Source organism: Polypterus senegalus, chromosome 8, assembly GCF_016835505.1.
Source record: "Polypterus senegalus isolate Bchr_013 chromosome 8, ASM1683550v1, whole genome shotgun sequence".
Lineage (NCBI taxonomy): Eukaryota > Metazoa > Chordata > Cladistia > Polypteriformes > Polypteridae > Polypterus > Polypterus senegalus.
In genome coordinates this window covers 85,352,391-85,367,216 of record NC_053161.1, presented here as the reverse complement: position 1 = coordinate 85,367,216, position 14,826 = coordinate 85,352,391, and the positions used below count along the sequence as shown (strand labels likewise).

The following is a 14,826-nucleotide window of genomic DNA, read 5'->3' as shown; positions in this document are numbered from 1 at the left end:
GTTCAGTTATTAATGGATTATGATTAGAAATAAATTATGTTAAAATGGTTCAACAAATCAAGTTTTGAGGGGTAGAGTTTTGATAAATAAGATTACAACACATCATAAATGATTCAGTTTCTGAACAAAAGAATCATTTATAATGTGTCACACGTAAAGCAATGCTTAATTCATATGCAGCTGATGCCAAATGCGAATATTCTAAATTCTTTTTTTGTAGAAAAATTGTATTGCAAAGCTTTCATTTTACACTAAAGACTCTGCAGTGTTTTTCTCTTCATAATATATAATAGGGAGTAAGTGGAAGAATCTGTATATGTTGTTCAAACTGAGCCATTAGCAAGTTCAACAATGTTATTTTGTAATTGCTTGGGAGTACTGCCATGCATGGACAATGCATATAGATCCTCACAACAACATTGTTAGACCACATTTTGAGAATGTGTTGTCTAGCCTTCTGTATCCATTGCAAATGAGAAGTCACAATAATGTTTTCTAGGTGGTTTATGCAGTCTTCATCACAAATGTACCAGAAATGACTTGTCTTGAATGAAGGAGGTAAAACACATCAACGTTTTTTTACCGTGCACTACTTCTACAAAGCCTGAATATATGCTTAAAGTTCTAATTACAAGGCAAAGTTTATTGTTTACTGTTGTTAGTTGCTGAAATTAGACAAAGAATATTAAGAGACTGATGACTCAAGGTCAGTTTTGTTGTAATAATTGATTCCTCATTCGTTAGGTGTGAACCACTCCATATGTTTCTCAGGATTGTTTATCACTTCCTTTTTCTTGCATGTCCTTATTTCTGTATCATCAACTGCCCATCATCAACATTCTTAGACCCATTTTTGTCTTTTTCTCCTCCATTGAGGTTTTTATGATTACATGAATTAATAATTTATTAATTAATAACTAACAATATGAAGAGTGCATATACAGCATGAAATAAGTACAATTCTGTACTGTGTGAGAGTTTCAGCTATTAAAAAGCACACTATCACTTGTTACTCAATGTAATATAGCATGTTTTAGGGAAATATTCATGACAGTTTTCAAATTCACATTTAAAAAAACAAATAACTGGACCATTCACTACCACTTTGTCATTAGTGCAACACATTGGCTTATAACACATAAGCATGGAGAGATAGCTTTAAAAATAATTATAAACTGTATATATTTATATTTGCATAAAATGAGTGTTAGTTTAAGAAAACCCAAAGAGCAAACTTTAAGGTTAAAGTTGTGACAATACATTTTATTTCAAAACATACATACAATTTCAGGTGACCTCATGATGACAACAGTTTGTCATCATACACATATTTTTCAAGGTACAAAAGGCAGACGAATGAGCAATCCCATCTGGTAGTAGGGTCAGTGTATTGCTCAATAATTCCATGCATAAAAGATACACCAACATCTCTTTATGGTATCACCTGGGGCTGCAGTGAAGTGCTACATCCACTACTAACATATATTAAAAATGTAAAATCCAATAATCTTCAACAGATCAGAATAATCTTTCATCCCACCTCTTTAATTCCACTGAAACTTCACATCATTCCTGAGCAGATCAACTGCCAGCATTGCATTAATAATTCTATCCAGAATTAATCTTTATGCATTAGAAATAGCAGCTGTAGTGTTGTGAGCGATAATGAAACCTGTAACAAGCCATCTTTTGCTGTCATATCAAGACAATGAGGGAATTATAATTTCAATTTAAATGCAGAAATCTGAAGCATGCATCACTGGCAAAATTACTTCAATTAATCTGAATGGAATACAAAGATAATATTAAAGAGGTGTGATCCAGTTAGTGAGAATGTTCCTAAAGTGTCTGCATTAATTAGTTTATAAGTAAAGTGCCAATGTTATTTTGATCACTTCTGGAATAAAGGATAATAACAAAACAAAATTCAATAACTTAATTCCTGCCATTTGGATGACAAAAAGAAAGGTATGTTGCTTAATCAGTCTAAAAGTAATTTGTATTTTATAGGGAATGTGTTCTAAATTCAACCGGCAGTGAATCAGTTTCCTGTAAATATTTTAATATCGAACAAAGTAGTTCTTCAAAATGTTTACCTTAAACATTCAATACACAATGGGCTCAAGAATAATCCTAGTGGTAAACACAAAAGTTAAAAGACATTAAAAAAACAATAATAAGGCATACTTTACACCTATGCAGTAAGTATTAAATGAATACTCCTAAATAAAAAAAATGTGCCACAACTATGCTTAATTTTGGTCACCTTTATTTTGGAACCTGTAATTCATGAGTCAAATGTATACATGGATTGCCCAGGGTTCAGAATGGAACAATGAACAGAGAAAAAAGTACACAGACAAAAGCAGTGCTCATCTACATGATGCGTGGAAAGTAGTGCAACACATCTACAAAAATAACCTAGATGATGAAATACCTTAGAAAGTTTTAAATAGATACAGACCTTCAACAAAAGACACAGAACTAACTCTGGGAGTAGTCGGGAGGGATGTAAAAAGGTGACCTGTGGCAGAGGACTAAGAAGCACAGAGCCAGAAACAGCACTGGGCATAAGACGAGAGAGAAAAGTTTCTGGGCATAAGACGAGAGAGAAAATGTGGAGGAGACAAGGGAATGCTTTTTTGGTACTTAAGCCTTAAGTGGCAGGTAAGTTGGCAATCCATCTACTGGTACCTCAGGTTTCTTGATCTGACCCTTTTCTACTTTTTGCTCTCCCATGTGTAGGTTTCTGAAAAGAAACCCACCCACGGTTAAACAAGGAAGGTTGTTGTTGGCATGGTGCTGGGGCTAATTAGGGGTCACTCTTGAGGTGGCACTGCTATATATTTAAATAAACAGTAGCAATAAATAATGTGTAGAATGTCCTTTTAAAAGAAAATACATACAAAATATTTACTTGAATTAAATTTAAAGCATACCCAGAAAAAAGATTTTAAATGAATAATATTAAAAAGTCTATAGAAACAGCATAAAAAATTTTCTAAATTATTACAATAAGTAAGAGTATAGAATGCTGGGCTTTGCTTTGTATTATACTCGAAATTTAATTTTTGAAAGGGTATGAGAATTTCTACAATTAATTCGCTTTGGGTACAAATGAAGAAACTGGAGCTGTCACCTTAAGTGAACTACAGTGTATGACTAATTACAATACTGCTTCAGGGTTTTCACACTGATTCCAAGTACTGTATTGCGCAATACAGGTAATGTAAGAGTAGGGTCATTTTGGCATCCAATTGACAAAAAAGAATGTAGGAATAAGAATAGGGGTACAGTGCAAGCATAAACAAACAACATAAGAGGCACAACTCAAATGCAGTGTGATTCTTTTGAAAATTCTCACAGCAATTTAATACATTTATATCAAAATTGGATGACACAATGCCATTTACCCCAACCCCACAAAACCTCAACAACTCCATCCCTCTGGCTTTATGGATTACTGGACATGTGATTGAGATTATCAGGAGGCCCACCCACTATCTTCAGTAAGTTGGGAACGCTGAATTAGATTAATAATTTAATTCAGGTGTAGAATTGATTCCATTTTTTGGAGAACTGTCAACTGATCAACTTCAATTTTAGCTCATTGACAACTGGCCTGACATTTCCCTGACTAACCTGATATAAAATAAAATTCATGACTCTGCATTAACAAGTCGTCATAGTTCTGAAAAGCATTCCCACACCATGTCAGTTTTAACTACAATAAAAGTAAAAACCCAATTTGGACCGTGTTACTCCTTTCAAAAAAATACACTGAAATAAAGAGACAACTGTGCCTGAAGAGGATAAAATATAAAATAACAAAAAAATGCAATGAGAATTAAGAAGAAGTAGCATAGATAACGGTCCTGAAATAATAAACACATCACTACCATATTCAGCTTGTTTAAATGTAGTATAAAGACCATTAGTAAACAAAACGCAGTCTTGCTTCCCTTTTCTACTTTCAAAAATGACATAAAAAAATCTAATCATAAACTGATTTTTGATGACAAGCAGACTCCCAAGAGTGTAATCTCAGGCACATCGTTTTACCGTGTTGTCAAACACAAATTAATCAATTTTGGAAAGACAGTCAAACTAATGTTGGATAACTTTTTCTTCACTGTCATGCACTCATTGTTTAAATATATAGTAAAAATGCAAAATATTCTTCATGTTCAATATTTATTAAATGTAACATTTTATAATACCCCTAGAGTATATTCTAAATAATAATCCTTGGCATAGCACATCCAAGGATTGATTACTGTCATAGTGCATCATGGCAGAAGTCCTCATTCAAATTGAGTCTCTGGTGGTTTGTGACATGCAAAATTTACAAACAACTGAACAATTTAGTGAGAATTCGTACTACCGGTAATGTAAAAAAAGTTATGAAAAAATATTTAAGGTCCAACTATTCAAAGTATAAAAAAGTTTTATTTATTCTACATCCATGTAACTGTTAATATAAAAAAAAATCACAATTATTGATAAGTTTGATACATCACAGGGTATTACAGTATTTAAAACACACTGCAGCAGCTACAGTACAAAGGAAAAATAGAAAACACAATAATTCAGCATACTTTAAAATAGGTTAGAGACAAAGAAATAGGGGTTAAGTCTGATTTTGCATTTAGAACAAGAATAGAGATAACAGATGATTATGTCTTACTTTGAGAACACTGTAAATACACTTGGAACCTGAGTGGCTAGTACTCATAAGTAGACATTTTCCAGTTTGGCCATTACGGGGAACTTGGTATATATTACTTCATTTGAAATCTTTTAAAGAAGAAAAATTGTAAGACTCACAAGTAAAGTTTGTCAGATTCACCGTAGTGCTACATACATCATGGTGTAACAAATTTAGGGATTACAGACGTCTGCTCATACTGAGAACCCTAGAACAATATTAGTTGTTCTAGTTGGCAGGCATAGTATTTGCCTTTTATATTGATGGCCAAAACAAGAATTTAACAGTAACAGTTAAGTGGTAACTCATTTGAAGAAGGGTGGTAACAGTAATAGAAAGCTGAAATAAAAAAAAAAACAATCCAAACAAACAATCAAAATATGGTTGTAAATAGTACAAAATCTAAAAATATAGAATGAGTACAAAACTTAAAGTGAGCTCAAGTGGTAAGGTTTATTAAAGAGTACTGCTTTGATATAAAAAAAGATAAATCACGTAGTTACACAGCCATCCATGAAAAACTCTTGAAACAAAAATTTTTTTTTCATAAATGTGAGTCAGCCTTTTTGCTAATAATCAGAGACTGGTGCTAGCGATTATAAATGCAGAATGAGGCCATTAGATAAATTAGATTTATCCATCTTTTGTCACCTATTATTGATACATTCAAAGATATATTAATGCTGTTTTAAATATTCCCCACAGAAGGATTTTCCTATTGGCTATATACAGAAATTAAAAGCCATTGAAAATTAAGTTATCATAATCTTAAAAACTGGAGATCATCACCATCCACCTGGCATAATACCTTCCCTGAACTCTTTGCCCTGTAGATTCTAAACTCATATTACACCTCCCCTTTACCCTCTTCGTACTAACGTTAATAAACGCCACCACCAGTCCTTGTCCATGACTGTTTTTTTTCTTTTGCTTGTTTTGTTAGGGCTCATTTATACTTCACGCTCAGAACGCGTACGCGTCCGCATCATGGCTGCCACGCGTTCCCAGTGTTCATTTCACGCGTCCTCTGAGCAGGTCCTCAGAAATTAACGCGACACGTGCGCGAGTTGCAGTACCAGCAAAAGTCGGGGGGAGTGTGCTAAAAGTCGGAACGTGACGCCAGATTCTCTGTTTACTATCTACATGTGACAGCAAGCCTCTATGGAGATCCTTCGGGGATCGATGTGCACACTTTGTTGTTTGATGAATGGCTCAAATACAGCGCTATACATTATGTAGCCGATGTAAAGTTGCCAAAAAAAAATAGACGGCACAAAAGATGGTATGTGAGACTTTTAAAATGTATCGTGTCATTTATATATGTCTTTTTTATGTTTTAATTTTTGCAACTTAACAACAGCAACATAATGTATAGCGTTATATTTGAGCCACTGAGAAAAAAATAAAGGACACGGTGAAAACGTGTATTTTGTGATTAAAGTGGAAATTTTGGCTTTAATCTCGAAATGTCCACTTTAACCTCATAGTTTACTTTATCATTAAAGCAGACGGTCGTAAACGTCATCCCAGTTTTTAATTTGTACGAGCTTCTTGGACCTGACAGCAGGTAAAGTAAAACAATAAAAAATAGATGGCACAAAAGATGGTATGTGAGACTTTTAAAATGTATCGTGTCATTTATATATGTCTTTTTTATTTTTTAATTTTGCAACTTAACAACAGCAACATAATGTATAGCGTTATATTTGAGCCACTGAGAAAAAAATAAAGGACACGGTGAAAACATGTATTTTGTGATTATAGTGGAAATTTCGACTTTAATCTCGAAATGTCCACTTTAACCTCGTAGTTTACTTTATCATTAAAGCAGACGGTCGTAAACGTCATCCAAGTTTTTAATCGCTACGAGCTTCTTGGACCTGACAGCAGGTAAAGTAAAACAATAAAAAACAGATGGCACAAAAGATGGTATGTGAGACTTTTAAAATGTATCGTGTCATTACCATCGGGAATATGTGACGCTTGAATATAAAAGCACCACGAATGCATCTGTATGTCGGCATTTTGCTTCAGCAGGGAAAGCAGCAATAGATCACCAAACAGAACAAATTAAATGTATGATATTCCAACTCTCTGCACATTTAGAATCTTTAGATTTATACTTGATATCACTTTCATGATGAAATGCATTAAAATGTGTATGTCACATTTTACATATAATTTCGTTTAAATAATGAATACTGTTAATAAATACACACATGGGGGAATAATTACACACATGGGGGTGTCACGGTGGCGGAGCGATAGCACTGCTGTCTTGCAGGGAGTTATGTTGCTGGTATTTCCTGCTTGTATTCCACACTGTGCTCCGGTTTCCTTCCAAAGATATGCAGATTTGGGGATTTGGTGCCGCTAAAATGACGCTAGTGTATGTGTGTGCTTGTATTCACCTTGCGATGAGCTGAGGCCTCGTCAAGGGACTGTTTCTCACTCGTGCCCAATGCTTCCTGGAATGGACACATACATCCCTGGATTTATGGATTTAATCAATAAACATCCTTTTCAGAGATATTGCGGTAAGGTGTTATCGGAATTTAATAGGTGTTTTAGGCAATTCACAACACAGAGAAGCCGAACATGTTCTCACCGCGATAATATCTCGCACTGCCACCTGGTGGATTCCTCCAGATTTACGTAAAGTACGCGCGCAAGTATAAACACTACAACGCTTGCGTAGCAGGAGCGTCCGCTGCAGCATGCGTCGCGTTGAGTGAAGTATAACTCTGGCCTTAGAATCACCATGGCGGGACAATTTCTGAATTATTAATTGCTTTGCTCCTCCCATCACACAAATTCACCAAGGTTAACTCCATCAGGAATATAAGACTTTCAACAACATGTCTGTGCTGAGGAGCTAATGCAGAATTTACAGCAAAAAGACTGCCAAAAGATTGTCAAAAGGCAATCCAAAAGGAGAAATGTGGATTGCATAATGGACAACAAAAGTGGTGCAACCCATTGTCCCTACACAGATATATGAGCACCCATGGGAATTTGTCAATCTTGTCTATATGTGCTTTTAAATCAATGACAAGATAGTATGTTACCTTTTGAAAGTTGCTACAAAAGTAAGAGGTCTCTCTGATAAGTCATTCAGTTCCTTTATTTGAGAAGCAAAAGGTATATTGCATATTTGGCATGAAGTCAAATCTGAAGGAGCATCATGTCTACCATTCTGTTCATAATTTTCACTGGAAGGATAACAGAATTAAAACAAGGTCTAGAGAATATCCTATTTAAGCAACTGAGTGTTGCCTCTCTGCTCCTGGACTCGGACTGCAATCCCAGGTACACACTCGAATTTGCTTAAAACCGACCATGACAAAGTCTGGCTGAGAATCATTCATCTATCTATAATTAAACCTAATAATCCAAGTTAAAGAACATACCAAAAATATCATAAGAAAGATGTCAGGTGAGCACAGAGAAAACTCATCTACACACCCACACACTTTTATACAAGACTGAAGTAGAAATTAATTTGATTTGATAACTCCAACACTAACACCACAGTGTGCACTACCAGCAAAAATGATACCTCTACCACAAAAGATATGCAAAAACATTGGCCATTCTGTACACTATTTCTGTAAAGCCCATCCATTTTGCAATCACAGAGAGACAACTTCTGCAAACAATTTCTATAAAAGTGATCAGAGTGCTATGAATAACAGGATGAGGAAAACTAGAAACATTAAAACAACTGGAGACCAGGGATAGTCTCTTTCATGAAATGCATGTTGAATGTTATGTGTTTTGGTGCAGCACCTAGGGCAAGGATAACTATATGATAACCAGATTAATAAGGAACCAATATTGGATGGAACATCATTTTCCACATTTGTAACTTTCAAATACAATTAGTTTAATAGCAGTCCTAGAATGCACACTCATACTGTTTTAACATGTCAACACAGCTCATGCATATGCCAATGAAAGAGAACTAGGAGACAATGAGGAACCAGCATTACTTGTGAACTTCAGACAAAGCATTACACATGTCAAACTAAAAATGGCAAAAAAGATAAGGACAAATTAATAGGACAAAAAAATCCTAACTACAGACTGACTAGCTACATTTTTAACTACAGAAAAAAATATATCCAAATCAAGTCAACAATATTGCTCACAGAGTTTGTCCAAGGACTGCATTTTTCAGTTGAAATGACCCTTCACAGAGCGCATAAAAAAGCTAACCAAAGTAATCTGACCAGAGTGTGCACTGATATTTCCATTAGCTTCACAACCACAAGACATCTGACTGGTAAAATCTTGACTGTTTGGAATAAAACTGTGGCTATTCTTTCCTTAAAGTTCTTTCCTTGTTCTTCTACATAAAAACTGTTCTTCTCATTCTCAGGACTGCTTCAGGGCTTCACATATTCATTAAATCTAATATGCTAAACTAATTTACACACTGGTACCTAACTGAACTAGCAAATCGGTTAATGTGTACGATAAAGATATGCTTTACATTCCAATTATTTACATTCTGCTAGCACTTATTTATGATGTCATAGGTTTTAAGACTTATTCTTTTTAGAAAAACAATAAAAAAGAAAGGAACATATGCTTATATTTAGCTGCATATATCATCACTGCACACAGAAAAGTCAAACATACACACATTTTTTAAAGCATGCTTAAATTAAAAGATTCACTGCTTCACCACTTACCAGCATATCAGTTGCATGAAGATAATGCTTGCTAGACATGTAGTTCTCCAGTTTTTGGGGAACCTGCTTAATATTTTCTATCTCATCTAAGAGATTTAGAACATGCTTATGCTCAATGCCTTCAATCCAAAGCTTTCGAAGTTCATCTCTCTTGCAATGAAGAAGCATCTTACATGAAAGCAGATTCTCTTTAACCTGAAATGCATAAATATACACGAAAATTACATTCTTGATTTACTAGTTGCTCTAAATTAAATTACTTAGCAGGTAATCCTAATAGGACATATTATTTTACATTCAACCTATACAGGCAAAATTCAAGTCGATCCCAAATTAGCTGTTGTTCCCCAAACATACATTTTTAGATATTTTCTATATTTGTTATCATCTTCAACTGAGCATCCAACACAGACATGAATGTCGCTGCCAAGGTAAAGGAAACTTCTTGACGCAGTTGACACTCTCTTGCAGACAGATTACTGCTGATGGCTGTGCCCAAGAGGTCATTAAAGGCCTGAATCTTGGTTTTTATCAAGCCCAGACACGCAGGCTCCTCACTAAGTCCCGCAAGAGCCACGATCAGAGCCTTCACTGACTCTGCGAAAATCACAACATTGTTGACAAAGTCAAGATCAGTGAATCTTTCTTCACCAACAGATGCCCCACAGCTGCCCTTTACCCCACAATCCTGCCCAAAATCCGAACCATGCAAGCATTGAAGAGGCTAGGAGCAAGAACACATCCCTGACAAACCCCAGAATCAACTGGGAAAAACGCAGAGGTTCTACCTCCACTCTGCACAGCACTCACATTACTAGTGTACAGGCCAGCTATGACATCCAACAACTTTGGAAGGATTCTGTAAATTCTCAGGATGTCCCACAGGGCAGATCATTCAACTGAGTTGAATGCTTTACGAAAATTGACAAAGGAAACAAAGAAACTCTGCCAATATTCATGTGTGTGCTCAATGAGAACTCTCAGTTCCCGGATCTGGTCAATGGTAGACTTCTTATGAGTAAAAAGCAGACTGCTCCAGTTGCTGGTAGGTAAGCAAGTGACTACGGATTCTGTTGACGATGACCGAAGCAAGAAATTTACCTGGCACCAAGAGCAATGTTATCCCCCTGTGGTTGTCTTAATCCAGGAGATCACCCTGCTCTTTCCAGACAGGGACAAGTCCCGTTTTTCAGTCAATTGGGATGACACAGTCTCCCTTATGGAAGCGAACACTGCTTGCAATGCTAAGAGGACAGCCTTACTGCCAGCTTGGAGAAGCTCACCCTGGATACCACAGATCCCTGCAAACTTTCCTACCCTAAGCTGGTTCACCACCTGTGCAATCTCAGTGAGACGGGTTAGTTCATAGCTAACTAGAGGATCAGCCTCAAGAAGCACAGTTCCATTACCTGCCCTGACAGCGTCTGTCTAAGGAACAGATTCGGATGTGCATAATGCCTCGATTCCTCTTTAAGCTGGACATAGGTTGGTAGACCATAGATGGTATGTCACTTGCTCGCAGATTCCACTAACAAACGCCTCCTTATATGCCCTCAGAGCCCTTACAGCAGTCCTTCTCAGCTCCTGGAACAGACAGGAGTTGCCATAAAGCTGTATGCTGCAACTCCTCTCAATAATATCCAGTGTGACCTGCAAGATGAAATAACTCCTTCTGGGAATACTGGCAACATCAACACAACCCTCAGCAACCTCAGGGTCTTGTCACACAAGATCTCTCACATCACTTTAGGATCAACTGTTAAACACCCAAGTCTGAAAGTTCATCACTCAAATGAAAAGACAGATCAATATTTGGCAAGTTCTTTTCAACAGATATGATTACCTTCAATGAAGGTCTGTTAACTTCTGTGTAGTTTAATTAAGGTGCTTGACCAAAAAGCCTCCCAAAATAACCTTTGCAAGCCTTCATTGGACAAATCTAAGGAACATTTGATCTATAATAGAAGGAACTTCTTCCAGACTAAAAAAGCCCTAAACCCTAATAGAAATACTGCACAAAAGTACAGACTAGCCTCAACACAAAGCTAAGTTAACATATTTACCTAGCTGAGAGTAATTGATTATTCCATCAATAACTCTACAAACTAATATATTTATGCAATCAATATTTGATAGCTCTTTTAGACGTCCAGTTGGAAGAAAATGTTTGTAAACCCTTTAGAATAACCTGGAATAATTATACATATCGTCTGATCACAGTAAGTCACAGTAATAGACAAAAAACAATGTGACTAAACTAATAAAACACAAACAATTGTACTTAATGGCAATGCTGAATACATCATTTAAACATTCACAATCCATGTTGATAAAGGATGTGAACCTTCATGCTAATGAAATGTGAAAAGCTAATTAGAATCAGGTATTTTAATCAATGAGATGAAACCGGAGGTGTCCTGCCCTATAACAAGAAACACAAAGTTTTGTTACTGAGTGAGTCTGAGCTTCTCAAGAAAGATTTGTTGTTGTGATCACATGATGTATCAGAGGATTTTAACAAAAGAATCGTAGAGGTGTATAAGAAACAAGAATTATCAAAATGTAAGAAATTTAGTAATGTTGCTACTCTCCATTGGAACAGGAAGGAGATGATGTCCTGCAGAGATCAGGAAGAGAGCATGACACACAATTCTGAAAATGAAAAAAGGTGAAAAAGAACCCTAGGGTAATAGCAAAGAACCAGCAGAAATCTACTAAAATTGCAAAAATATCTGTTCACGTCTACTATAAGAAAAAAATGATTAAAGAAAAATCATTTGCAAAATACTCAAAAACTAAAAAGTAAAATTGTTTTTTTAAGTAAAAATGCACTAAAAAGCAAAGTTAATTAATTCAAACAATCTTTGAAATTTGTTTAGCATGGTGGGGAATTACAATGTTGTTTTTTTAAATTGTATGATGAAAGTATCTATTCTATTAATTGACTGAATGAATTAATTTATGTGGGCCCCACAATTTTATTTAATCACACATAACCACAAAAATTGTGGTTAAAAAACATTTTTTTTTTGCTTTTTAGTGCATTTATAACTAAAGTATATAAAATTATTTTACTTAAAAAAAAATTTATATACTTTATTTTTTACTTTTTAGTTTTTGTGTATTTTGTAAATGATTTTCTTTAATCATTTTTTATAAACAGGAAGCTTCTTTAAAAGGATAATATAATATATCTTTTTTGCAGAATTAATATTAGCAACAGAATGGCAAGCTTATGCAAATACTTCCTAACTGTGATCACCAAGGCTACTCCTTCGCAAGTAAAGTCGGCACGTGTATTTACCCACTCCACTCACTGGAAGAGATAATTGGGGGCAATCCAATGCCTCTCACTTGCATGCTCCTAAATTTCACTATATTCTCTCTCCGTCATTGTTGTGTGTGTGTTAATTGGAATCGCATAACCATTGGTTACAGCAAAATTTGTTACGTAATTGCATCGTTTTTGACATTTTATTGTATTGTCATCAATAATGAACACATATGCAAAATTTGAAGAAATCTGCTTCACCAGAAGTGGGTTTAAAATCAGTTGCAAGATTTGACCCAGACAAACAGACAGAGGAGTCAAGTTAAATAAAATAGTTTAAAAACAAGACACATAAGGACTCCACAGAGAAAACTATTAATAAAGTATCTATCTATCTATCTATCTACTGCTCTCCCAGAGAAACACCTCTGCATGTCTTACATTTGACAAGAACCACGTGGATTTTCCACAACATTTCTGGGATAACTTTACATGGACAGAAGAGGCAAAATTTTAATTTTTTGATAGAAATACACAACAGTATGTTTGGAATGAAAAAAGAACAGCACACCAGCAGTAAATCATATTCCAATCATGAAGCATGATGGAAGCAGGATGATCACAGACTGGGGCTGCTTTGCTATCAAAGAATTTAAAACTGTTTTTAGAATCACAGTAATGGTCTGTTACTTGAAACTTAAAAGAAGATGGGTAATAACCCACAACAAAATTAAATCAACTACACAGTTTCATAAACAGAACAAAAGGTGTGTTCTGGAATGTCCATGTGAGAATCCAGACATAAAACGAATTTAGATGCTGTGATATGACCTGAAGGCGGCTGTTCAGTCAAGGAATTCCAGAAACATCAATGAACTCAAACAGTTTACTGATCAGTAGCTATACAAACATATGGTGAGGGTTACGGCTACTATATATATATATATATAAAATCCTAAGCCTAAAATTGCAATGATCTTGTGCAACAGTTTTATGTGACTTTTTGTCACGCTTTAAATTGGGCTTATTTTAAAACCTACATATATATGTTTGATATCATTCCTTTACGAATTTATCGAACTTTAATTTGAATGTGTCTCGCAAGATGGGACTCTGTGCCAAAAGATTTAGCCATGCCCGGGGCTGGAAATAAAACACAAAGAGTAGGACAGCTGCTGTACAGGCTTTTAAATGTTCGAAGATCATGCAGCACAGCAGCAGCAGCAAGCCAGCAGCTGATCGAGCAAAGAGGAGGTAAAAAAAACCAAAAAACTTTCTTCCCCATTGTATCACCGTTTAAGAGGGGGTTTCAGAGGAGCGATCGCATCTCCTTGGGGTAGGTTCAGCCCCCACCCCCTTCACAACGCGAGCGGCAGAAACGCGGAGTTGGCAATCGAACCCCCTGTAAATAATAAATTTTTCTTTTGTACATTTACAGATTTTACTAATATTCTTGCTGCAACTGGAGGTTGTGTGCCGAAGGTGCTAGGAGGGTTTGCCCCTCTAGTATATACATGTATACAGAATAAAAAATGAATATTCACAAAGTTATTAAGCATACATACATGCATACAATATATTTTCATATAAACCTGCTTAATCCAGTTCAGGGTGGTGGTGGGTTTATGTTTAGAGGGGCAGGCCAAAGACTATTTTGCCAGCAGTTGGGGGCAAGGCTGGAAAAAAGCCAGTCAATTTCTGGTTTCTTTCACTCACTCACATACCTGCACTTTCACTGGGCCAATTCAGACTCTCCAATCAACATAACACATGTGTTTTTGGGAATATGGGAGGAAAACTATATAGACACAGAGATAACTATCTACACACAGAAAATATCCTGGAAAGTGATTCAAACTTAGAATGGTGTATCATTGAGACAGTAGCTCTACCCATTGTGCTACAGCAAAGTTATCAAACTGAAAACTCATTATCCTTTATGAGAACTCTGGAATAAATATTGCCTGGTCCCACTGACATACAGTAGTTGTTTTAAGTCTATTTAATCTTTTTTTTTTTGTTTATTCTTCTTTGTAACCCAGATGATTTGTTGTATATGAAAGTGCTTAGCAAACTCACGTTCATCACATCTGTGTCCAGTAATGTCTAATGGCAGGGGTGGGGAAAGTCATTCCTGGAGGGCCGCAGGT

The 14,826-nt window shown here is 35.7% G+C and overlaps 1 protein-coding gene across 3 annotated transcripts in view; it reads right to left on the bottom strand.

The window, feature by feature from the left end:
• The window catches only part of exoc4 (exocyst complex component 4), a 537,075-nt gene that overhangs the window by 502,528 nt on the left and 19,721 nt on the right, over positions 1-14,826 (bottom strand). For all 3 annotated transcript variants that reach the window (XM_039761360.1, XM_039761363.1, XM_039761362.1), the window contains exon 3: positions 9,406-9,600. In XM_039761360.1, coding sequence (XP_039617294.1) covers positions 9,406-9,600 — 195 coding nt within the window. The remainder of the gene's footprint in view (positions 1-9,405; positions 9,601-14,826) is intronic.